Raw genomic sequence first — 25,785 nt, 5'->3', positions numbered from 1 at the left:
AGGCCTGAGCCTAAGTTCCGCCTGGCGGTAGCAGGTGTGCTCTGGCTTTTTGATGACCCCAGTATGGACTGTGACTGCCGGCTGTGCACATGAATATTCATTTATCCACTGGGCTCCATGTGAATGGATCTACAGAGGAGGCGGAAGCTGCTGTCTCTCTGAACTTGGTTCCATTCTCCTTTCTACTCACTTGAGCTTTAAATAAGCCTTTATTTATTGGGTGTGTGGCATGGCAGGACCTACTGATGCCAGACCCTGAAGGTATAGAAGATCCTTGTGATGGCCTCATTGCCCTTTCTATCTCCTGAGGGCAGCAGGCCAGCCTCGTGCCTGCTGCTTTCCTGTAGAGTTAGGGGTAAGGGGTGGCACTCTCTTCAGGGTGTGATTGAAGCAGACTGTGCTGGCTACAGGACTACCTGCTTGTGTCTATGGTGTTCTATTCATTTGGCACTAAATTCAGCCCATCAGCTTTCAGAGTCCCTGTGACACACACCTTGGACCCAGTGTTACTTGCAGAATGAAAACTTTGACAGCTTATTTGGGGGGGTTCAACTGTTTATCCCTGATGATCTATGTCATTTGGGATTGGCAAGGGTTTGAGCTGAGCATGCATTTCATTCTCTGTTCGGAGCTCTGAGTTTTGATTACTTTGTCCCCACTGGCTCTCCATGCTGCTGGCTCAGGAGGAGTGTTACAGGTGTCCAGACTGGTGGTGGGTGGCTGGGGGTAAGCTCCAGGACTTGGACTGTGAGGTATAGGCAGCCTGTCCTCTCATACTCCTAATCTTTGTACTGTCTTATTCTGCCTGAGAAATTTTATCTATAAAGATTTATTTCATTTTTCTTTGTTTGTGTATGCCACAAGTGTAGGGATGCCTGTGGAAGCCAGACGAAGGCATTGCATTCCCTGGAGCTGGAAGTACAGGTTGTGAGCCACCTGATGTGGGTTCTGGGAACCAAATTTTGTCCTCTGGAAGAGCATCAATCACTTGTAACTCCTGAGTTATCTTTCCAGCTCCACTCTTGTTAAAGACATGGGGTGGGTGTCTGTTGATGGAGATGTGGTCATCTGATTCTCAGAATCCCCTCTTGCCCTGTGTTCTTTCTATTGTCTTGAGGTTGGTACAATGATTTGTTTCTTCTTAGAGGCAGGGACCATCCCAGGGCTTGGCTGGAGGAATGCTAATCAAATTGATAGAGTAGAGTAAGACGACTATGCAAGAAGCTTGGGGTATTATGTGTTTGAGCTAGGTGGCTCTTGCCTGAGAGGGGCTTGGGCAGGGCTCTTGAGTGCATTAGGAGCTCAGATTTACATGCATTCTGGCTCCCTATTTATCTCACAACAGACCCACTAAATATCTATATTAGGTCTTCCCTAGAGTCTGTGCTTAGGGAGACAGTGTGATATTTTACTGCAGTTTCCAAGGGCTTTCTAAGGACAGCCATGGTCTCACACCCTTTGTCCCTAATACCTTACTGAGTCTAAGCCCTTGGAGTTCTTCCTGTGTGGATTCTCAGTGTAGCTATGAAAGTGGCTCTTCGTGTCTGTACCTGTAGCTCTAGGTTTCTTTGTTCCCTCTAGTCCTGATGCCAACATGGTATAGAGTAGGGAGGCGCTCCAGCCCCACCTGTGGAGATAGAGCACATGCACTTACCCAGAGGCGTGTACCTTCACTTATATTTGTTATGTTTTGTTTGAGACAGGGTTTCTCTGTATAGCCCTGGCTGACCTGGAACTCACTTTGTAGACCAGGCTGGCCTCGAACTCAGAAATTCACCTGCCTCTGCCTCCCGAGTGCTGGAGTTAAAGGCATGCGCCACCACGCCCGGCAGCACCTTCACTTATAATCGACGACTACCCTGAAGGGTGGGAACTGCTGTGCTGTATTGTCTGAGAGAGTGTTCTCTTACAAGCCCAGTGGCCCACTGGAAGGCCAACCGTACGTTCTGTCCCCATAGCCTAGGGATAGGGAAGCTCACTCTGCAGCTCCTGTAGGACTTTTGGGAGTTGGGATTTGTTTTAGCCATGATTCTCCCTGGTGGTCAGGGCAGTATATGACCCTTTTAGACTATGAGAATGGGTGAGGGGAAAACTCTTTCGTGGAATATTAAGGTATTCATTTTAAAAAAGGGCAGCAGGGGCTGGATATGATAGGATGTGTCTCCTTAGGTGGGCAAGAAGAAAGACAGCATCAGTCTTCTGAGAGGCACTGATGCTCAGTGTTGTCAGGGTCTACAGTCCAGTGAGGTCTCCCCAGACTGTGTCCCTCAAGTGCATCTCGCTGAGAGAGGAGTTGACCTTACAGTGGGGTGTTTCTTTTGTGTAAGGCACCAGCGTGTAGAGGAGAGAACAGGAAGGCACGCTGTATCCCTAGGGCTCCCATATGGCACTGGTCCTGGGATCTGTGTCATCATACCAGCTTTTCTGGCTTCCTGCCCAGCCCTCTCCCTGGCAAACCATTTCTACCATAATACTCTCTCCAGTTGGGACAGAGCCATGCCTGATGAGGTACCACCCCTGTAGTGTGAATCCACCTGAGGCCGGGCTCACATACCTGGCAAAGCATTCCACACATAGTAGAGGATCTGGAAGTACAGTTTCAGGCTCAGAGCGAAAGGTTAGAGGTGCTTCCCCAGGAGGCAGTTGTTTCTGGAGGGTTTTGAAGCCTAGAGGTTCTGGGGCATTAGAGACATTAGAGACAGAAAGGCCAAATAGGAGTTGGTAGGACATGACAACAGGAAAAGTGTCATTTGGACGTGCTTCTTGGCAATGCATGTCATCTAGCTAGCTCACGACTTTTGGGTGTATCACTGCAAGCCTGTGGAGGAATGAAGGCTGCTTTTGTTCCTCCTCATCCTACACTATACTAGGCAGTAGTCTGGTCGTACCAGAAGTTAGAAGGGTCTGGGGATAGTGACTGTAATATCTGAGCAGGACCCAAGTAAGCCTTTTGGCATTTTAGGGTCTTGTAGGTATAAAGTTATATGCTTGAAAGACTAATGATGGGGTCATCTTTAACACCCATGGAGTGTCCTACTTCACAGGAGTGGTCCAGGGGAATGGAGTCCTTTTCAGATCTCAAAGAACAGTCCTTAGCTTCCTAAGATTGACAAGCTCCTATTCTCTGAGCCCTGATACATCCTAGTTGTCACAGTCTTCCTGGGTGTCCTCCATGGCTAGAATTGAGGCTGCAATTGCCCACTCTTTTACCATAGAGAATTCAATCCCAGAAAAGGCCTTTGGTTAGATGAGTGGTAAGTGGAGGATTCCAGAGTGACCAGGGCAAGAGTTCAGTGGGGTCCGTGACAGAAGGCAGAGAGTTTCTTTGGTGTGTCCAAGGAGCATAGGGAGTCAGTGGCCAGGCTAAGCATGGAAGCTGTGTGACTATCTCCACTAGCTCACATCTTTTGGGGTTCCTGAAGAGTTCATTTTTGAAGGAGATAATGAGCCAGAGAACATTATAAAAGTTATTGTTTAGGCAGCTTATCTAGGTACCCCATTTGAGCAAAGCAAGACTGTGTCCAGGGAAGGAACTGGACCGTGCCAGAACTGAGGGCAATGGTAGTAACTTTAGTGTGCTTGCAGGAAACCATAGTCTCTACCTAGGTAGCCAGTCCTAAAAAATTGTCTTGTGTTCTGAAGATAATTGTGGAAACATGTTTGAAATTTGGAAGCACCAGGTGGTGGTATTGACATTCCTTTAATCACAGCACTTTATTAGTATTTATAAAATAAGTAGTAATAGTAACAGTAGAGGCAGAAATATTTTTCACATTAGATTTGACTGTAGTTTTTTTTTTTTTTTTTTTTTTCGATTTTTTTTTTTTTTTTTTTTTACACAATTGCTCTGTCTTACAGTTTAAGGTCAGGCAGGGTTTTTCGAGACAGGGTTTCTCTGTGTAGCCCTGGCTGTCCTGGAACTCAACTTTGTAGACCAGGCTGACCTTGAACTCAGGAATTTGCCTGCCTCTGCCTCCCAAGTGCTGGGATTAAAGGTGTGAGTCACCACGCCCAACGACTGTAGTTTTAAAATGCATATTTGATATTAATTATCTTTTTGTTAATACTAAAACATTGTTACAGCTGGGAGGGCGGTGTATACCTTTGATTCCAGCACTTGGGAGGCAGAGGCAGGAGGATCTCTTGTGCTCAGCCTGGTCTGCAAAGTGAGTTCCAGAATAGCCAGAGTTACACAGAGAAACCCTGTTTTGAAATATAAAACAACAAAAAAACAGTTTAAGGGCTGTGGCGGTCTACCTGGGTCACATGGCTCCCTGTCTTCCTTTCTAAAGGCAGATAATACAAGAGGGCTTATTAATTACCATGAGAAGAATGGAAAGAGTACTTAACTTTTTTCTCTAACTCCACCCAGAGAGTTTGGTTTTTTTTTTTTTTTTTGGTTTTTCGAGACAGGGTTTCTCTGTATAGCTCTGGCTGTCCTGGAACTCACTTGGTAGACCAGGCTGGCCTTGAACTCAGAAATCCGCCTGCCTCTGCCTCCCGAGTGCTGGGATTAAAGGCCTGCGCCACCAGGCCCGGCTTCACCCAGAGAGTTTTATAGGTAAATTCTATTATTATTATTCAGAAACATCTAACTAAATTCCTTTAAAGGAACAGAAAATAAGAACTTCCTGGTTGTTTCTGGAGACTTAAGGTAAACTTGATACTAAACTAGACAGTATGGGTTTAACTATTTTAGGCAAAGGCCACTTAGGAATATTGATTTATTGGAAAGAAATGTAAGCCAGGAATTTTTTTTAATAGTATATTGTGGAAATTCCTCTGTTAGAACCAATTCCTTAGAAGTGGGCCTACTAACAATGAAAACAAATGTGTGGTTATCCCTTGGAGGCAGAGGCAGGCGGATTTACATAGTGAATTCCAGGACAGCCAGAGGTACACAGAGAAACCCTGTCTCAGATAACCGAAATAGGAAAACAATAACAAAAAAGAAGTTCAAGGTCACCTCAGCTACATAGTGAGTTTGAGGCCTGTGAGCCTGAGGTATGCAAGACTGTTTTGAGGGGAGAAAAGGATCATTATCATAATATGTGTGAAGATGTTTAACATTGTGGAGGAGTCAGTAAGTAGGCCAGTGCAAGAGACTAAGGAGCCCAGTAATACCCAGCTGAAGATCTGACTGAGATGGAATGAATGGGCACCGTGACTCTTGCTGCTGCGGTTAGTCAGGCAGAGAGAACCCTAGAGGATGCTTGATGAAAGACATAGACCTTATGGGAGGAGGGTGTAAAGGATACACATGTCTATTAGGGAGCAAGTCAACATAAAACGATTGCAAAATAGACTTCATATGCACCACTTTGGCACAAATGGAAAAACTAGGTTACATCAGAAAGTTTGAGGCAACTTCCAGGATGATAGGACCTTCTTAGAGGGTTGTAAACTATTAGAGCCAGCGTGGAAACAGTTCTGGCATTACTTGCTGAAAATGCAGGGACCTGTGGCCCAACAGTTGTCATTGTGTGCACGGAACAAAGGGATGTGATACAAGAATAGGCAGCCACACAAAGCATACCCAGGGTCTATCATAGTAGTTAGTTGTGAGCTTTTTCATAGATTGCAGCTACATGTCAACAAAGGCTAAGTCCGCAGATAAAATATGTAGTAAATAAAGCTAGTTACCAAAGAATGAACACTACACACACACACACACACACACACACACACACCCTTTACCTGATTTGTATAATAAATTCGGAAATCTGGCATAGCTATCCTGCATTTGTTTCAAGGTGTGATAAACTAAAGGTAAAGCATGAGGTGCATTAAATGGCTCAGGGTTCAGGACAATTTGCAGTGGACCTGGGAATGGAGCAATGTTTAAACATTTCTTGTCTTCTACAGAAGGGATGATTTGTTTCATATTTTCACATAGTAATTGAAAAATCTACACACAGGGTTGACTGCCCCCCCCCCCCGTGTGAGTGAGTGCGTGTATGTGAGTGCGTGTTGGGTGTTCATGTGTAGAAGTCAGAGGACAGGTCATGGAAGTCTGTTCTATCATGTGAACCCTGAGGTTGGAATTCACATCATCAGGCTTGACTGGAAGCCCCTTTCCTGCTGACTTGTCCCACCAGCCCTGTCCCATCCTTGTGAAAGGCAGTTGTGACACACTAAGTCGACTAACCTTTGTTGCTCAAAGTTTGGAAGTGTTCTACTCTAAAGCTGGTGATGAGCACCTACCTATTCTCTTACTTTCTTTCCTTGATACTCAACCACTTGAGAGCAGGGCCCAACCAAGGCAGATGGGAGGACACCTCTGGAGAGCCAAGCAGTCGAATGGGGGTTGCCAAACTTCATGTCTAGGGTGGGGCCTGCATATAGGGGAAGTAGACATGTTCCTTATAGTTTCATTCAGTTTGGGGAACCCCTGGGAGCCCCTGGTGTGATGAGAATGTTCAGAAGGCCTTTAGCTTTGCTCTCAGTGCACTTGCCCTGAAGACTGTCTCCAGGCATTTTTCTCTGGCAGCCTATGGACTCTTAACTTTGCCTGTTCTTACTGGTGTGGTCTGTGTACATGCGTGAGGCTATGTGAGTTTATGTGTACCATTTTTGGTTGCATATGCCTGAAAAGGCCAGAGAATGTCAAATCCCTTGGAACTGAAGTTAAAGACTGTTGTGAGCATGCTGTTGTGAGTGCTTTGAACCAAACCCTGGTCCTCTGCAAAAGCAGTAGAAACTCTTTTAACACTCTCCAGCCTCTGTTCTGAATTTTGACTCTGACTTCTGCAGGTACCAAGCCAGCTGCTTCTGTGGACCCCTGGGGAGTACCTACCACAGCCAGCACACAGTCTGTCCCTAAGAACTCAGACCCTTGGGCAGCCTCACAGCAGCCTGCCTCCAATGCTGGAAAGACAACAGATGCCTGGGGAGCTGCTAAGCCCAGTTCTGCCTCAGGTGATCACTTTGCTCAGCTTGGTTCCTGCAGCCTCACTACTTCTTCCTCCCTCCTGGTGCACTGGCAGTAGCTGGCTGACTGACCACTTCTGTACCCATCCCAGATGGGAGCAGGCATCACAGGCTCTTATGTATACCCATAGTTGAGAGAGGTGGTGCTGCATTGGGTCCCAAAAGTGAGTTCTGGTCTCCTTTTTGGGTGGCAGACTGACCTCAGGACTCCTTGGGGACATTTCCCACAGACTCATCCCAATGTCCAGAACAACACGTATTTCCTACACTGTCAGCCCTTACTACATTTGGAGTAGTATGGTGGAGGTAGTGGGAGGCACGCGTGTTCTCTGATCCCACCTGCTGCCTTCCCAGTTTAGCAGGTGACTGAAGCTTGGGCCCAAGTTTAACACCGTGATGTGGAGTACTTGGGAGAAAAGCCCCTATGGCTTGTGTTAACCCATTATCCCCATACAGATTGGGTACCTGTTGTGTTGGGGAGTGGAAAGAGATGCTTTCAGTCACCAGCTTGTATGTCCCCTCAGGGTCCTTTGAGCTCTTCAGTAATTTCAACGGTACAGTTAAAGATGATTTTTCTGAATTTGACAACCTTCGAACTTCAAAAAAGCCAGGTAGATATAGATGGTTTTTAATCTAACATTTTGTGCATTTGACCACCTAGTTGATTTTTGAAGTAACATGCTTTTTCAACTTTGTGTGTGTGCATGCATGCTTGTGTGCGTGCCCGTGTGTGTGCGCGCATGTGTGTGCATGCATGTTTGTGTGCGTGCCCGTGTGCGTGCCCGTGTGTGTGTGTGTGTGTGTGTGTGTGTGTGTGTGTGTGTTTCTTTCCCCTGTCGTCTCCATGGGGGGTGGGGAGGATTTTGGTATTTGAACTCAGAACTTCAGGCTTTTATCTATTGAGATATCTCACTGACCCAAGAGTTTTACATCTTAACAAGAATTCAGAAAGAATATTGAGAGAATGAAACTAGAAAGTGAATGTGAACAAGTACACATCTGTGCTTTGCCACCAACCCCAAATAACATCTTAATATTCCTGGAAGATAATATTACTATGTATACTTGGGTGAATCTTGCTTGTCCACTTAATGCTTTTTAATTGTATTTTATTTGTTCATGTATTTATTTAGTAGTTTTAGTTTGTGTGTGTCTTTATATACTGTTTACAATAGTATACACAATGGTGAGAAGACAACTTACCTTGTCCCTGTTTTGCAGCTGAGTCAGGGGCCTCAGTGCCACCCCAGGACAGCAGAACCACGAGCCCTGACCTCTTTGAGTCTCAATCCTTGACTTCTGCCTCAAGCAAGCCTAGCAGTGCCCGGAAAACACCTGAGTCCTTCCTAGGTCCCAATGCAGCCCTGGTGAACCTGGACTCATTGGTGACTAAGCCTGCTCCACCAGCTCAGTCCCTCAATCCCTTCCTGGCACCAGGTAGGCATGTGCTGAGTTTTATCAATGGCTGTGCTATCCATGGCTGGCCTCTAGCCCTTTTTCCCCTCTCAAGGACTGCTGGCCTGTGAGTGGGAAGAGGCAGAGCCCCAGGAACTTCACATTGCTCTTTGTCTCTATGCCTGATGCTGAGGTTAGGGAAGAAACCTCTTCCTGGAGAGGAACACGCCTTAGATATTACTAGTACTAACTAGATTTGGGTCTAGCGAAGGCTGTTTGCTACCCTGTTTGTGTCACTTGTATACAAGTACTACCTTAGCCCTTTAGCATGAGCCACCCCTTGAGGCTGAAGGGCCCCTGTTATAATGCCTGGCACAGGTTTCTACACAGCATGTTCAGGTACTGCACTGGCCCAATCATTTAACCTAGTACTTGTGTTCCCTACGGCCTAGCTCTGACCTCTAACCTCCCAGTTCATTTCTACCCTCTTCTACCCATGTGTTTTGTTTTGTTTTTTGCCCCCCTCCCCAATGTCTCTCCATGTAAGTCGCACCTCAGCTATATTGAGCTAAATAACCATCTGCAAGATTTTGACAGTAAAGATGCTGTCAGTAAGTCCTTCTGAGGTTATCAGGCACCACTTACCATCATGGTCTGCTCGTCAAGGGGCACCATGACAAAGAGGAAGCTACTGTACTCTGACCCACTCTGGGGATTACTTTACTCACTCCTAGGCTATGATCCACTCTGCTTGCACGTCCTCCTCCTTTTTCCACATCCCCGCAGCTGAGCTCTTCATCTTGTACATCCCTCTTTCCTTTGCTTTGCATGGATTCTTTCAGATTTAGGTCCCTGAAGAGTTGAAATGTATCTTCAGCAGTGTCAACTCCAGCTTGGCTCTGTTTTTCAGGGGATTAGAGGACTTGACTTCTCTGTTCCTACAGATCTTGGCAGAGGAATATGATCTCTAAAAGCTGAGGTTTAGGGCCTGTGGGCAAAAATGACTGGAATTTCTAGATTCCATCCCACTCTGAGGGTCCTAATGGTTGAAGGCGAGAAAGGTTGCCCTGTGGCTGGAGCTGGACAGGACCTGGGACCTCAACTAGATTGGTTCCCATTCTTGCCCAAGAGACTCTTGTGCCCAGTGCCAGAGTCCTTGAGCTGTCAGGGGGGTCTAGCACTGTGGTGGGCCTTGCTTACAAACCTGTCATGAACTTTAGGGACCATAGCCAGATGGAGGAAGTTTTGGCAGATATCTGAGCAACATGGTTAGACCTGGATCTATCATTCCTGAGTAGGGACTACACAGCCCCTTTGAACCTAGGGTTACATCAGAACACATAATGGTCCTGGTAGAAATAATCCCTGCAGTGGGTCAGAGTATAGTAGCTTCCTCTTTGTCATGGTGCCCCTTGACGAGCAGACCATGATGGTAAGTGGTGCCTGATAACCTCAGAAGGACTTACTGACAGCATTCCATGTATCCTGGCAAGACCCACCAGCTGTTTCACAACAGGTAGAAAAGCCTTTTGGTTGAGTAAGGTTTAAAGAAGCTGAGTGAGCCTGGGCTGACTAACTTCTCAGCAGCAGGCCTTCTCAAGTCTTCCTGGTACCAGTATATGTGGCCTGGGCTACTGCTTGGCCTTTCCTAGGCACCTGAAACTACAACTGGGAGACAGAATGAGGGAGCAGGGTAGCTGGCAACATCCTGGGCACCCACTCTTCAGAGGAGCTGGAATATCCAAGCCTGTGCACTCTTGGCTCTGCCTAGTTTATTTGTGTAGCCCTGGACTGGTTCCACACTCCTCACACTGATAGTCTTCTTGGCTTTAGCAGTCTGTAGATGTTTGCCAGTGTTTCCTGGAGACTGTACCCTACAGAAACACAGCTCTGCCCTTCAGATCACTTCTGGAATGCCAAAAGTGTAGGCAGGAGTCTGGGTTTGTACACTTGTCCTGATGAGATAGTGTCTTCCAATGGCTCATCCTGTGTTCTTGCTCTTTTACCAGGTGCTGCCGCTCCAGCCCCTGTCAACCCCTTCCAGGTCAACCAGCCTCAGCCGCTGACACTGAACCAGCTCCGGGGAAGCCCTGTCCTGGGAAGCAGTGCATCCTTTGGGTCTGGTCCAGGGGTGGAGCCTGTGGCTCCCATGACCTCAGTAGCTCCACACTCATCAGTGGGGGCCAGTGGCTCCTCATTGACACCACTGGGCCCTACAGCAATGAACGTGGTAGGCAGTGTGGGCATTCCCCCATCAGCAGCTCAGTCAGCGGGCACAACAAACCCTTTCCTTCTTTAGTGCCCGGGAGGGGCTTGCCTGAGTGAGCACCCAGGGTGCCCGGGAGGGACTTGCCTGAGTGAACACCCAGGGTGCCCGGGAGGGACTTGCCTGAGTGAGCACCCAGGGTGCCCGGGAGGGGCTTGCCTGAGCGAGCACCCAGAGTGCTGAGCCCAAGGACGTCAAGTGGGAACTCACTCTGTTTTGTGTAGTGGCTGAGAATATGGTGGTAGGGGTATTAGAGCTTCAGGTCCAGCTTCCTGGTGAAAGGGTGGTTGTTACAATCCAGACCTTCAGGCTGCAGGTAGGGTGGCCTCACTGTCCTACTCGGGCCCCTCTGTCTCTTCCCCCTAAGTGCTTACTTAGCACTACTGAGGTCTGGAAAGGTGTTACCAGTGTTGCTCAAGATTCTGGGATGCTGTCTAGCCCAGAACTTGGGCAGCCACATTGTGTGTGCGCCCCACCCCCAGTTATCTTCAGGGTGTGGACAAGGTGAAGCTCTGGCCCCACTTGACACTGACTGTTGGGAAGTGGTTGTGGATATTTTAATTTCCTTTGACTCAATGTGAGTCCAAGATGAACACTCCTACCAGTGTGGAGCTTTAAGCTGACTGGAGCGCGACCCTGCCCTGTGGCTCTGTGCTTGTGCACGTTTGCACAGTTTGTTGAGTACAGTTTCATATTTGAGTTTGCAAAATTATCTAATAGTCTTTTTTTGGCTAATATTTTTATAACGTGGTTCTTATTTAACTGTCTAGTTTTGATAGAATTGACCAAGTCTGGCTGAATTAAGGTCTTGGCATGTATTATTTTAGTGGTCTAATTTCTCTTATTTATGGTTTTAACTGTAAGAAAACTTTAAAAGAAGAGATATTTGGATGACAAAAATATGCCTTATAGAAAACTAAGCAAATTCTTTATAGGGGGAAAAACGAAATTTGATTACACAAAAAGAATTTTATTAAAACAAAACAAAAACTTCCAACAATAACAGACCCCGGAGCCTCTAGTTGCCTTTTTCCTTTCTTCAGCTCTTTTGATGAATTACCAGTCAGTTGACTCTGCAGCATTTTGGCTGAGATTGGAGAGGCTTTTTGCTACTAGTATATTGGCATCTTAAGGTTAAAAGGAAAACCGCATGATTGTGACTTGCCCATTTTTATCAACTAATCCCTTTTTCTGTACCTGGAGTGCAGGGATTGCCAGGGACTTCATTTACTGCAGACCAGAAACGTGCCTGGCTGCCCCACCATCATGCTCAGGTTAATGAGATTGTGTGAAAATGGGGGTGATTCTACACTTGTGGGCTCAGAGGTCACCAGGGATGGTCCCTGACATCCCCGAGTCATGACAGAGACTGACCCAGATTTGTCTGNCTGCCAGCTCCAACTCAGGCTGCTGACCAGAAAGTAACCACATCCTATTTTGGAGATGAAAACGTGGCATAGATTTAACAGAGTGCACTGATCTACCCTTTATCTCCTGCTGTCCTCACTACTCACCGTTAAGAAAAGTATTAAATCTTGAATTAGAGGCCACAGACTTGCGTTTCTTCAGAGAAAGGACTGCCCCTTCTTGGTCCTGGCAGTTTGTGTCCTTCCTGCAATATGTACTTCTAACCTTAAACTTCAAGGACACCCAGCCACCTGCCAGCTCCTCTGTGCATCCAGAGACACTTTTGGCCCTCAACACCCACACAGTTGACTCAGTGGTTCCTGTTTGAGAGAGGACCCCANTTAAGCCCCTCCTGGGTCTGAGTCTACGTGCTGCTCCTAGGCCCCGCAAGCCAAGGGCCCTTCCTAACCACCCATTCCACCCAGGACCAGAGGCCTAGGGAAAGTTTTGGGCTCTGCTATTCAGGAAGGCTGATGGCTGGGCTCCTACCTGGGAGAGATGGAGACACTGCAGGATGGGAGGCCAGGCACCAGTCCAGATTGTGCTTCCTTCAGATTGTATAGGCTAGGGCCAGAACTGCCTGCTGTGGGCCTGTGATTCTACTCCAGAAGACAAGAGCCCATCTGACTGGGGCCCCATCCCAGTAGCCACTGGGCTCCTCCTTCAACAGGCCATCCAGCGCATGTCCCTGTTACCCGCTGCACTGATCATGAAGCCGCTGGCCACTGCCATGTGTGTTGCACACGTGCCACCATGCCCTTCCTGATGAATACCCTGAAGGAAGTCACCCAGCTGTTTCTCAGTCCCAGGGCTGGTGGGTGGTTTTGGATTTGTGTTGACTGTTGATACTTATTTACTGTATAAATATAATTTATCATTTGTATCATGATGTGGGTTTTGGCTGTGTCCTTTCACTATCCTGTCTTTAACCATCCAGTGGGACAAGATGTGGCAGGGCTGTCTAGGGAAGCAGCTTGGTCTGCACTCAGGCTCAAGGACAGGCTCAGGCTCGGGTCTGCTTTTGATGGACATTGCCATGGTCTGTGTGACGGTTGTGCTGGGCAAATGGTAGCCCAGATGGCTATCAGTTCTGAAGCCAGTTCTCAGCATGCTTTAGTGGTTTCCCATCCACTTCTGTCTTAGGGTTACTACTAAGCTCCCTATGATGAAGCACCATGACCAAAGCAACTTGGGAAGGCAAGGGTTCATTTATATATGCTTCCACATCGCTGTTCATCAGTACCTGCACCTCTCCACCCTCTACACAGGCAGGATTTCTCTGTCAGTTGAGCACATTATCTTCTGTGTCCTGGATAGTAGGAGGTAGGTTTGATTAGCAGGTTACCAGTTAGTGTTACAGGTAGCCCTCTGGCCACCAAGGCCTTCAGTTTTACCTCTCAGACCAAAAGGTCTGATTGGTTTTTTCTGTGTTCAGCTGAGAGTTGAGGGCTTATGGAGGCAGAGCAGCAGGGCAAGTGACACTGCTATAAACAAACAGTGTGAGGGTGGCACTGGAAGCCTTCCAGCACCAGAAAGGGTCTGGGATAGCCTCAAGCTCGGCTCTGCAGGAAGCCCACCCTTTGAGCAGCCAGGAGCCAGCTTTTTGCCTGCACAGATATTGCCAGCCAGGACTTGTCCTGAATCCCAAGCTCGTGGATCCTGTGGTTTTGTGCTGGCTAAATTTTATGTTAACTTGTCACAAGCTAGAGTCATTGGGAGATGAAGCTTCAACTGAGAAAATGTCTTCATAGGATTGGGCAGGCCTGTAGGGCAGTTTCTTATTTGGTAATTAGTAGGGAAGTGCCCAGCCCATTGTAGATGGTGCCTGTCCCTAGGCTGGTGGTTCCTGTTGCTGTAACAAAGCAGGCTGAGCAAGCCATGAGGAGAAAGCCAGTAAGTGGCACTCCTCAATGGCCCACACTTACTTCAATGACGGTCTGTGGTGTGGAACTGTAAGCCACTAAGCCCTTTCCTCTCCACCTTGCTTTTGGTCACGGTGTTTATTAAGCAACAGAAACCCTTACCGGAGGCTACTTCCCTTAGAACTTGAGCGGGCTGTGAGCTCTTTGCTTCTGTAAGCTCCATTGACACATACTGCTTTTTTTCTTTTTTTTTTTCTTTTTTTATTTATTTTTTACTTTTTTGAGACAGGCTTTCTCTTTGTAACAGCACTGGCTGTCCTGAACTCTCTTTGTAGACCAGGTTAGCCTTGAACTCAGAGATCTGCCTGCCTCTGCCTCCAGGTGCTGGAATTAAAGGCGCGTGCCACCATGTCTGGCTCTTCGTTTGTTCTTTATTAAAACACTAGGTGTTTTTGTTTTAATTTTCAGTCTTATATTTGGGTTTTAGAGTCCCTTTTTAAATTATTTTATTGTGTGTGAGTGTTTTGTTTGAATGTATGTCTATGCTATGTGCATGTCTGCCACCCTTGGAGGCCAGAAGATGCCATTGGATCCCCTCAGACTGACAGCTGTTACTGACAGCCATGAGCTACCATGTGGTTGCTAGGATATAGTCAAATCCAGGTCTAATAGAAAAGCATCCAGTCCTCTCTGCTGAGCTGTCTCTCAGCCCTTTCCTAATTTATCTATCTGTCTACCTATCTACCTACCTACCTATCTATCTATCTATCTATCTATCTATCTATCTATCTATCTATCTATCTATCTATCTATCTATCTATCTATCTATCTATCTATCTAAGCTTTCTTTGTTTCCGTTCCTTTCTTCGTTTGCAGACTGGCCCCAAACTTTGCTTTTCTGCCATATCCTCCTCAGAGCTCTTGTTCAGCCACGGAGCCTACCTTGAGCTCTGCCAGTGGCTCTCCGCTGTTCAGTGTATGTTCTGCACTCTTCCTGCCTGCTACCCTGCTGGGGAGTCTGAGCCACATACCATAGTTTCTGATTTTCAGTCACAGCATAAGCTCGTTCCTTGTAACAGTTTCTTTGTCAAGAGTCCATACAGAAATAAGTCCCACTGCCTCTCTTTCTGTTCAGGATAGGACATAATAGAATTCCTCCACAAAATGAAGGGGTGTTCTTGAAGTGCCCCTTCTGGCTGGAATCTGACACTACACTGTTCTCTTATGCTGCTGCCTTCAGTGTGGGCCTCTAAGGGCTCCATGGACAAGAGCAAGGACAACTCTGGAGGTTTGTGGTGAACAACCTTTCAGCATTTTGTAAGTTTAACATTGTGACACAAGAGGCCTAGGAAATGCAGTCTAATGGTTTGATTAGGAAAAAGTGAACAGTCTTGTATCTACAACTGTGACAATAAGTAAATGATAAACCTAGGTGTCATGTGTCTTAATAGAAATGTCTAGTATAATCCCACATCCAGACATGCACCAGCCATTGGCCTCCAAAGTTTGCCCAGGCATGGTTTCTCACCTTGACTGGCAGACATGCAAGAGGCTCTTAGGTAATGATACCTTTCTGTGCCTTGACTGGAGTTGGGGTATGTATTCATTGAAACCATTCATACAGCACAGACTTAGATGAACCTTGTTGTTTGTAAATGCTCATTGGAAAGATTAATAAAACCGAGTAGTGGCTAGGAGCATCCTGCAGTCTACAGCAAGGGGTTTGCTAAGTCCAGGGTAGACTGGAGGAGAGGAGAGGTGCAGTAATGTGAAAATGCAAATATATGTCCTTTGGTGTCCTGGGGGGTTAGAACCCTGCTGGGGCACTAAAAGGAAGACACTAAAGTACCCTGTATAAATGTGTAGTGTTTGCATAGTGGTTGCCCATGTCCTCCTGTAGTTTACGTTATCTCTAGATGACAAATACCAAACACAAAGAAAATAATACATGCTTGTTATGATCAAGGGATGGTGACCAGAGACTGCACATTTCTGTAGATGTTTGGTTTATGGCCCTGGAACCTTGGATGTGGAACCTGCAGATATGGAATCCTGAATGCAGGAAAATGTCCATATACTTTAGATGGTGGTTATGTTATTCATTGCAAAGTCACTTCAACTTTTTTGTTTTTAAATGCCTTCATAGTATTAGAGAAAGGGACATTTGCCTACAGGAGGGCTGTCCACCACCTCAAAGCTTTTGGTAAATGAGGCTGGAGATGGACTGGAAAGGGTCAAATTCTGAGGTCAAAAAGCCAGGTGGCATGGGTGTTAGGGCAAGAGACCTGCAGTGGAATGAGGTGAGATGCAGAGGGACAAATGACTCTCCTGCCCCAAGAGCTTAGTGAAGGCTGAGCAGAGAGAAAGGAAGGGGCCACTCCTTGTGAATGTGATACCTGGGGAAAGACAAGAGTGAAGGGAATTGGTGTATGGTAGCATCTCTAGGATAAGAGGAGGTATTTGATGTTGTGGCTACAGATGTGCTGAGGTCTAAAGGTAGTGTTAGCACGAGGGAGTAGCCCGATGAATACATGGGGACTTTGAGCAAAGTGAGGCTCTGGGGTCTTGGTGAATTAAAAGTACACTATGGCAGATGAGACTCTACTGAGCTAGTATGTAGAAAGGACGGACACACAGAAAGTGGAGTGTGTACAGATGGCACCCGTGAGTGCTAGTGTATAGAAAGATCACCAGGCTGCAGGAGATCTTGAATGGCAAGAGGAAGGCTGCATGAGAGAGAGACCCTTGGGCGATGATGTTGCTGAACTGTGGGGTGTAGACTGCTGCAAGGGTGGAGGCTGTGGAAGATCTTCACAAGAACAGCTGCAGACGACCACTTCACAGCAAGCTCTTTGGTGAGACCAGCAGTTGTGTAGTTTGACTACATGTTAGTTTATATGTCGCCCCTACCAACATACATGGAAAAAACTAGAGGCCCAGTTGCTTTCCCATAGATGCCAGGGTGCTGCTAGGTTGCAGAGCTTGCCCGAAACCCACACTGGTGGTACAGCCTCCTGTCTGGGATGGCTCTTGCCCTATCCTCAGGGTCCTGCAGCACATGAGAATTAGGATGAGAGTGGGGAATAGGAATGGAGGGTGGAAGGCAGGTGCCCAGGCGGTACTTGTTGCGGATTCTGCTAACAATGTACAGTCATAGTGGCAGCCATGGAACAAGTGACTTCTGACTTTCTGCTGCTGAGGAGGACAAGCTTTAGAAAGGAATGCTGAGGTGGTGAAGGGGTGGGTGTCAGCTCTGTGCAAGCTGCTTACAATTCTGGAGAGGCTTCCACTGACCATGGCGTCCTACTGGGGTATATCCTGTTGGGCCCCAGGCCTATTCCTGTTAGGTGCTAATCAAGAAATGAAGGCCCCAGAACCTCTGAAAAAAAAGTGACACTTTATTATAGAAAACTATCTTTAGCTCCCCCATTTCCCAGCCTGGTTGGCATGTCCTTGGTTGTGTGTGGGCTGTAGGGCATCTGGTCCATAGTGGTGGACAGAAGGGCTGATTTTTATTGTGGGTTGCCCTGTGGCAGGCTGGGACCCAGGACTCCTTGTGTGTCCACAGGCCCAGTATCATAGCCCAGCTTCTTCATGTCCTTGGTCACCACATTGAAGAGGAGGGTAACAAATCCCTGAGAGCGAACACGAGTCACTGGGGACAGAAGCTAAGCATTAGCTGGATTTGACTGGGACAGACATGGCAAACCACCGGCTGAAGCCCTTGTGTAAGTGGTGGTCTAGAAAATACTTTGGGAGGCAGAGGCAGGCGGATTTCTGAGTTCGAGGCCAGCCTGGTCTACCAAGTGAGTTCCAGGACAGCCAGAGCTATACAGAGAAACCCTGTCTCGAAAAACCAAAAAAAAAAAAAAAAAAAAGAAAATACTTTGGGTGTCTTGTATATTACTAGGTCCCAGTTGTCAGGAAGCTCCCTGACCTTTACACAATCTGTTTTCTGGGCTCCTGGGGGTTGGAAGCCCATCTCAACCCTTCAGTTACAGTTGGGAGCATCAGACTTACCTTCCCGGCCTTCACCCTGGGCCACCACCTTGGGGTCTGTGTACTCCGGTCGCCGTCCCATGAACCAGCTGAGAACATAAGAAAACATGGTGAGGAGCACTTGGGACTTGCTGACTTCAGACACTGAGCCAGAGTGTTCCAGGCTTAAGGGAGCGTTTCTCCTACAACCCCTCCTCTAGGTGCTAGGACACCTATCTATCTGAAGGGTCCATTGCCAACAGTTCTAGCAGTGCTTACGCCAGATGCTCCAAGGAGCGTCCAGCCTGCCCAGCCAAGTCTTCTGTGGTTTTAAACCAAGGATGAATGTTGAAGGAGATGTGGGGCAAATAGTACAACCCAAACCCATGGAAACCCCCAAAAGAAACAGGTGGGTCAGAAGAGTGGAAGCAAAACAGTGTGACCCTTAATCTCCTCAGACTAATCCCAAGAAGGGCCAGATCCAGCTTCCCAAGCTTTGCCTCCTTATATGGGATCCAGAACAAGCTACGCCCCATCACTGAACCTGTTTGTCTACTATAAGATAATAATAGCACCTACCTCATGAGACTATATGAAGTGAAGGCACCCCATCACCTGCCACATAAAACATTACTCTTCTGGGGAGGATCTGGCCCTGGATGGCTTGGATAACGACAAGTCATCTGACTTAAAAGTCTCACATAGCTAAGTCAGCCCCCAGGCCCTAGCTGGCAAAGTAAGAAGCACCCCTACAAATGTCTTGTAATTCATAATCCTACTGCACCCAAACTTCAGATCCTGGACCCCACCCATGCCTCTATGACATGGAACAGACCCAGCGTTTTGGTGGAGACCATGGGCTTGGAGCATACAGGGTTAGTCTAAGCACAGCAACTTAGGCTGTGGGACAACGCCACCAGCATCCTGTTGGAGGAGGTAGGACTTTGTCTTCTCCCTGGGCAGTTTGTGGCAGGCTTTCTGGTAACCATGACTACACTCCTACTATCTACAGCTATGCTGAGGGTATGGCTAGATTCTTGGGCTTCCAGGCTAGACCTCAGCAGCCCTGTTAGACTGCTGGGTAGGAGTTCCTGAGGGGGCCCCAGGAGGAGGAGAAGAGTTCAGACAACCTAAGTAAAGAAGCCAGGGTTCCTACAGCTAAGCACTCTAGAAGAAACTAGATGAGTGGGTGTCTCTCTCCTCTTTCCCCATCATACAGCAAAGTTCAAAGTGCACTCACCTGAGTACTATGAGGAGTCTCAGAGAGCAATCCCATCATCACCATATGTCCAGTTCTCTTCTACAGTCATGGTTACCAGAAAGCCTGCTACAAACTGCCCAGAAAGAAGACAAAGTCCTACCTCCTCAGGCACACCAGAATGCTGGTGGCGGTGTTCCACAATGTTCTCTATACATTTCTTTCTTTTTTTTTTTTTTAAAAAAAACCTTTTTTACATTTAGTTATTTTATTTATGAGTATACTGTAGCTGTCTTTAGACACACCAGAAGAGGGCATCAGATCCCATGACAGATGCTTGTGAGCCACCATGTGGTTGCTGTGAATTGAACTTAGGACATCTGGAAAAACAGTGCCCTTAACCACTGAACCATCTCTCCAGCCCTACATTTCTGTCTGTCTGTCTGTCTGTCTGTCTGTCTGTCTGTCTTCCTTTCTTTTGTTCCAGGCAAGGGCTGAAACAGAGCAGAACCTAGTGGGCTCAAAAATCCAAGGGCAGATGAATGGGAAGGAAGGAAGGAAGCAAGGGAGAGGCTACTGCCATCCTGGCTCAAGAGACTCCCAAGTGCAGAGGGTAAGCCACAGCAGCTTCCAGCAGCGACACCACCCTAAGACTTTGTAAAGACTGGATTGGATAGACTGCAGAGGTCTGAGTAACAACCTTAGGAATAGTGAGCAAGGACCAGAGACACTGGGAAGGTGACTGCAGGGTAGAAATTATCCTGGGTTATCCACATAGGTAAAAGGCAAGGCACTGTCAAGGCAGCCAGCCATAAGTCTTTCTTCTTGAAGTCCACAACCTTTCTTCAGCCCTCTCAAAACGCCCTTCTCCTACGGCTGCTGGACTGTCTAAGCCCACTAACATGGCCTGACCACTACTTCAGTCCCTACGGTCGGTAGTATCTCTTCCAGGCGATGCTGCCCCAGGTACATCTAAGAAGCCCTTTCCTACTTGAGAACTCCTAGAGGGTATTTTAGTGGCAATGGGAATCTGAATCTTAAGGCTGGAGCCAATGGTGAACGTTGTCCCTTCCCTGTACAGACTTCAGATGGCTTCCTCAGTTGAGCTCTCTCCCTATCAGGACTCTGACCAGGACCCTCTGCCTGATACTGGCTTACAAGAAGCTGCTTACTGGCTGCTGCCTGGGAACCCAGTGGCCCTTCATTTTCTTCTCATCCATGTCAACCAACGGGAGCAGAGGTAGCATGCAGTAGAGCTGGGCTAGCAGCCCTTCTAATTCCTACTTGGATGTGGCAAAGGGTATACCTTTCCTCCAAGGCATCCCCAAGGTTTCTGTCCTGTTATGTGCAACCTTCTTACTGTCATGTCCTGGCCACCGGCTGCTCCTAACTCTAAGTCTTCCTCAGGGCCTGCAAAGAGGTCACTGGGCCCTACGTGTGAACACGGTTCCCAGATTGCTCATGATGGCTGCCCTTGTCTCTGGGGGCAATGAATGAAGGACTCCTGATCTAGTGTCCCTGTGACCACCTTAAGGCATTTGTCTCATGCTGCTTTCCATGTGGCAGAGATTGGCAGGGCACAGAAGAAAGCCTTACAGCCTTAAGCTACCAGAAAGTGGCCAAAGAAGTACAAGGACTCAGCAGTGGCACCTGCCTGCATCCCTGTTTCCATCTGTCTCTAGTCATAGCAACCTAAAGACCTGTGAGGTTTCCAGGTCTCGAGAGAGTGGAGGGTGCTGGCCTATTGGATCAAGAGTGAGCAGAAGACCTACCTTGTGAACTTCTGTAGTGTGGATGTAGACTCTGGCACAAACATGGGGATGGTCCTTTTGTGCCTGAAACAGATGTTTTCATACAGAGATGTGCTGAGGAATAGATCAGGGTGTGTGGCTTTACACAGGACTTGCTTCTTTTTACACTCACTACCTCCAGCAGTACACATCACCTACCTATGTGAGTCTTTTCCAAGGTGCAGGACTACCCAGGCCACCCAGGCCCCTGAACATAACTTGCCCAAGTCAGAGAGCCTGCGTCTAAAGCTGCTGTACTCAAGGTTTGCCTGCTTAGTCGGGCACACTGCAGGCCAGTGGCCAGGGTGGAGTGGGCACCTACCGTCCGGGAGAGAGGGGCACATGCACAGCTCCATAGCCTCGGACGACATCATTCCCAAACACGTCCGGCCCGTAGACACTGAGTACAATCTGTGGCCCTTGGGGAGGACAAGGTTGGTATGTAGGAAAACCAGGGAAGAGAAGTAGTAAGTGGTGTGCCTAGCTCAAGTCTGGAACAGACATTCAAGAGAATGATGGCCAAAGCCCTGGGAACCCTGCTGCTGGTGCCCTGGAAGTGCTCTCCATACCCCTGCTCACAGCTGGGAAGATAGAGCCAGAACATTTAGTAGACACAGGAAGTCCTGTGGAGGCCCTCTGCCAACCCTGAGCCCCTGCTTCCTCACTGATTGAAGCATGTGGTTTTCCCTGTGGGAAATCATGGCCTTCCAGGTATTTTTTCCTTAACATACTGACGTTTCCAAGTGCTTCCTTTTCACATCTGGTCAGGCCTACTAAGGTGTCTGCCCTCTCTATGTGTAGCAGACAGATCTACTATCTGCTACTCTAAATGACAGGTAAGGCCTGGAAGCTGGCTCTGTAGTTACTGTTGAACGGCCTCAGACAAGTTCAACCTTTTCTCTCATGACCTTTCTTGTGTCTAAAAGCCTTCGAATAGTATCAACCACAGGTGGTGCTCAGTAAAGGATAAAGAAATCTGTGCCTTTCACACTAATATTCTGCCACCAAAGGTAACCTGGGAGTTACTCAGATAGTTCCTGTATAGTGGCTTATTCATTCTCAGTGCTAAATACCTGACCATCACCATCTATATACTGCAATTAACTGTGATTGTGGGCACATGAGCTGTTCCTTTGAGAACTGTTGCAGTAAGTCTCAGATCAGTCACTCACAGGCTCTTGTCACACTGTACTCTTCTGAGAACTGGTCTCTGTTGGGTATGTGCTCAGGAAGACTCGGGCAGGCAGGTCTCTGTTCAGTACTACAGTACACTGTACTCTGAACTGCCACTAGACTTCAAACTTGCTAACCTTGGCAGATCAACCTTAGCCTGTCCTGGTTGACCTCCATTGTTCTGCTTGTTTTGCTAGCTTTGCAAGGACTCGGATTAGAAGGGTGGCTAAGGATGAGGGGAAAGCTTCGACCAGAACACGAACAGAAGGCTCAGAAGTGGGCCCTCTAGTACAGGATGAGCAGACACTGGAGCTGACTGGAGCACTACAATGGGAAGCTGGACAACTTGGGGTCAGACCCTCCAGCCAGGTGGCTGCAGCACTGCAGGCCCCATGTGCAAACTGCAGTTAACAAGGCAGATGTTGAGTGCATCAAAAGCTGGGGCACAAACTCAGACACTGGCAGGGCAGCCTAAAGAAGGAGAATGGTGGCAGATGCGGCAGAAGATCTCCCCCTTCCAGCATGGCCCACAGACTCACAGCCAAAGGGGTTGGTACTTTTAAAGGTCACGTCGATGGGGAAGTTCCACACCAGCGCTCGCCGTACATCTCGGCTCTTGGATGCTATCTGTGAGATCCCCTCCTCCAGACCCTGTGTGGACACAGACAGAGAGAGCTGGTCTGAGTTCCAGGGACCCACAACTCTCTATCTGAGTAGGCAAGGCGGGGCGGTCACTCAAGTTCTGTGTTGCTTGTTTCCACTCTCCCTTTAAATATTTACCCACAATGCCTTGGTCTAGATTCTGCTCTCCCAGTTACTTGTATACTCTAGCTCCTGATCCACTCCCTCTTCATTCCACTTGTCTTTGGCTAACAGACCAGAATGTATCCTACTTAGTGTCTCCTTAACAAGAACAGATATCTCTCTACAAGATGTGGACTTCTGTCTGACATTGGTTACTCTCAGAGGACTAATGCAAAAGTACGAATTCTAGGGCTCGGCATTGGTGGCGCACGCCTTTAATCCCAGCACTTGGGAGGCAGAGGCAGGCGGATTTCTGAGTTTAAGGCCAGCCTAGTCTACAGAGTGAGTCCCAGGACAACCAGGGCTATAAAGAGAAACCCTGTCTCGAAAAAACCAAAAAGAAAAAAAAAAGGACGCATTCTAACTGCTCAGTCATTTCTCCAGCCCCTTTGGCAGCTCACAACATCCTATCATTACAGCTCTAGAGGATTTGACCTGTGGCCTTCATAGCCACTTGCATTCATACCCATACACAGATATACATACACATAATTTAAAATGGAATTAATCTCTAATATATATTGAAACATCTTTTTTAAAAAAAGCAAGTATCAGAAAAACCAAAAAATATTAACATGCCTGTGGTACAAATGAAGAAACTTGGGCTCAGAGAAGTTGGGCTTTTACTTTTATTTTTTTCCATTTGTTTGGTATTCTATATGTAGCCCAGCTTGACCTTTGAGTTCCTAGACATGCTCCTGCCTCAGCCTTCTGTGCTAGATTACAGGCATACGCTATCCTGTTTGGCTGGCTTCCTCTTTTTAAACTACTGTAAAGAATGGTAGCGTAGTGGTCTGCACTGCCGCCGCTTCCTGTGGTAAAAGACTCCTAAAAACCTTAAGAAGAGATCCTTCACTTTGTCCTGGCTCCTGGTTGTTTTCTGCTGCCCGAGAAGGGGCCATGTTTTGTTTTCAGGTGGGGTATTGACTGATGCTGTCCAAAGCCACTGGCAGGTGGTTCTCCAGGGCCTGCCTGGTTAGGCTGCTGCTTGTCCCTCTCAGTGCCACCAACACAGACTCCAGGGGTACACCAGTGAACCCAGAAGTGGCTGTATTCTATAAACTAGCTTTCCCCCAAACAAACACAGTGTTTAGGTCATCTCTGACCTTAGTGTAGAGCTCTCGGGTCTCAAATAGAAGGAGCCACCTAAGCTCTCACTAGAGGAGGCCCGTGAGTCCAACTTACCGCTGTTGGGGCCCAGTCCTGACCGTACACAAAGCAGTACTTGCAGTAGAGGTCATCATACTCTGGAAACTGAGAGAAAAACTATACAGGATTCTGTCTAGAAAGTGCAAACTGGGCCCACACATTAGCTAGGCAGATGCAGTGGACAGGAATTGGGAGCATGAGGCATCTGGGACTGAGGATGGGAACATGGATTTCAGTGGGGGCAGGGAATGGAAATCAGGAAGTCAGGCTTAGTCCCAGCTTGCCAATACCCGAAGGTTATTTTGCTCAGGGTCTGCTTTGTCTGTCTGTCTGAGTCCACATGTGGTAGGCCCCTTATCCATCTTTCAGAATTCCCCCTCAGGGAGTTCTTCAGTCTCTAGCCGGCTTAAGGATCATTGCTTGGCTACTCGGCATTTCTGCATGTGGGTACCCAGTGTCTATCTGATAATCCTGTTAGACTGAAGAAGGAACAGGGTTCATGCCTCTGTGTGTCTCCAGTGCTGGGCACCAATTAGCTCTACAGAAATGATGCTCACATGAAACCCAGAAGTTACAGGGCCAAAGAACATGGCTGGAACTGAGGGCCCCGGAGAAGGGAAGGCCCAGGGCAGACGCCAAGGAAGGTGGCCAGAGTAAGCAGCCCAGGTAGGCAAACGGAGGATGCAGTACCAATGAATGGGAAGGCAGGAACGCCTACTTCAGACTACTTCAGACTTGGCAGAACTTAAATCATTTCAGCCAAACCTCAGAATATGTAGGAATAATGGGCATTTTCAACAAGCAGTCCAGAAGAATAATGTGGCAAAGTTCTGTCTCTCAGACAGACCCGGGTCAAATCCCACCTTGGCCACTGCCTTCCCGTAAGTTCCCAGCTGTTAAATGGATCAGCTGAGTCTTCAATCCCATTAGTCCTAAGCCACCATTCAACCTAGGAAACAGGATCCAAGCCGGAGGCCAATAGTGTGACTGTGGTACCAGCTGAACGCCTCGAGGTCTGTTTTCACTCAAGCTTGTTCGGTCTATCTACCTGGAGCTAAGGTTCTCAAATGCTGGTTCTCCTTTCTAACCATTTGAGACGCTCAGAGCAATGGCTTGGCTTTCTAGGAGCTGAGCGAAGAGCCCGGGGAAGAGGAACAGATCGTCCCCGGGCGGAGTCCACGACTGCTTACCTGTGCGCTCTCTACCTGCCCGGTGACCATGAGCAGGAAGACGCTGGGACTTGCTGCAGCCATTGCACGGAAGGGCCGGGAGACCGGCGCAGGCCGCGCGCTGTTGCCAGGAGGCTCCCGGGTTGTCTTGGAAACAGATGGTAAGTCGTCTAGGACAAATTTCCCAAGCGGTGACACGTTCGCTCAAAGGTAGGAGTGCGCAGACGCAGTAGTTTTTATGGCTTTGGGCACTGTCCTCCGGGTCCGTTGCGCGGAACCTAACCCCCAGGGGCAGTTCCTCGGACCCGCAGAGTGTGACTTCACTGGTCTGGCCATGCTTGAAGTTCGCAGGCTGGAAAGCTGGATGTTGAGAAGCAGTACCCGCACTCAGGCCGGCGGAAAGTCACGTGCTAGAGTTACCTCTCTCCAGGTGGTGTCGCTGTTGCCACACGCAGCGACGGCACAGGCACCATTGTTAGAGGGCCTGGTGGGCAGAGTGGTCCAGCGGGCATCACCCAGCACATTGTCTCAGGTGAAGGATGCGCCCTTCAGCCCTATGAGGCTCTTGTCATCGAAACCCGGAGACTCCACTTGTCCAAGTCCGGCGTCCTGCATGAGAAGCCATTTTTAGAGAATCACTGGCAGCTCAGGGATGTCAGAGCTT

General features: G+C 48.0%; 2 protein-coding genes across 11 annotated transcripts in view; one reads left to right on the top strand and one right to left on the bottom strand.

Moving 5' to 3' along the window:
- Epn2 (epsin 2) overlaps positions 1 to 11,527 on the top strand; it is a 62,101-nt gene extending 50,574 nt beyond the window's left edge. For 8 of the 9 annotated variants that reach the window (XM_029545849.1, XM_029545850.1, XM_029545855.1 and 5 more), the window contains 4 exons: positions 6,754 to 6,918; positions 7,455 to 7,541; positions 8,152 to 8,367; positions 10,335 to 11,527. In XM_029545849.1, the coding sequence (XP_029401709.1) occupies positions 6,754 to 6,918; positions 7,455 to 7,541; positions 8,152 to 8,367; positions 10,335 to 10,624 (758 nt within the window). In that variant the 3' untranslated portion in view covers positions 10,625 to 11,527. The remainder of the gene's footprint in view (positions 1 to 6,753; positions 6,919 to 7,454; positions 7,542 to 8,151; positions 8,368 to 10,334) is intronic. The other variant, XM_029545853.1, reaches the window with a different exon arrangement.
- A 5,585-nt stretch (positions 11,528 to 17,112) lies between these two features.
- On the bottom strand, positions 17,113 to 25,265 carry B9d1 (B9 domain containing 1). Of its 2 annotated transcripts, XM_021213016.1 has the most exons (7): positions 25,143 to 25,265; positions 23,989 to 24,057; positions 22,539 to 22,650; positions 21,149 to 21,245; positions 20,809 to 20,871; positions 17,881 to 17,948; positions 17,236 to 17,515 (listed from the first exon to the last, which is right to left on the bottom strand). In XM_021213016.1, exons 1-7 carry the CDS (start codon positions 25,203 to 25,205, stop codon positions 17,373 to 17,375), a joined length of 615 nt encoding a protein of 204 aa, XP_021068675.1. In that variant the 5' UTR covers positions 25,206 to 25,265; the 3' UTR covers positions 17,236 to 17,372. The 2 variants fall into 2 exon arrangements, with proteins under 2 accessions (XP_029402358.1, XP_021068675.1); XM_029546498.1 differs by lacking the exon at positions 23,989 to 24,057 and having other exon boundaries at positions 17,113 to 17,515; positions 25,143 to 25,257.
- Between the last annotated feature and the right edge of the window lie 520 nt (positions 25,266 to 25,785).

Source organism: Mus pahari, chromosome 14 (assembly GCF_900095145.1).
Source record: "Mus pahari chromosome 14, PAHARI_EIJ_v1.1, whole genome shotgun sequence".
In the NCBI taxonomy this organism is placed as follows: domain Eukaryota; kingdom Metazoa; phylum Chordata; class Mammalia; order Rodentia; family Muridae; genus Mus; species Mus pahari.
This window is presented reverse-complemented; position numbering and strand designations above follow the sequence as displayed.

What these genes read in the sequence shown, in the direction of transcription:
- B9d1 (XM_021213016.1), bottom strand. Translation starts at nt 25,205, where the DNA reads ATGGCTGCAGCAAGTCCCAGCGTCTTCCTGCTCATGGTCACCGGGCAG. An exon ending in GGCAGGTAGAGAGCGCACAG is followed by an intron (nt 24,058 to 25,142) that starts GTAAGCAGTCGT and finishes TTTTTCTCTCAG; the next exon opens with TTTCCAGAGTATGATGACCT. An exon ending in ACACTACAGAAGTTCACAAG is followed by an intron (nt 17,949 to 20,808) that starts GTAGGTCTTCTG and finishes TTATGTTCTCAG; the next exon opens with CTGGTTCATGGGACGGCGAC.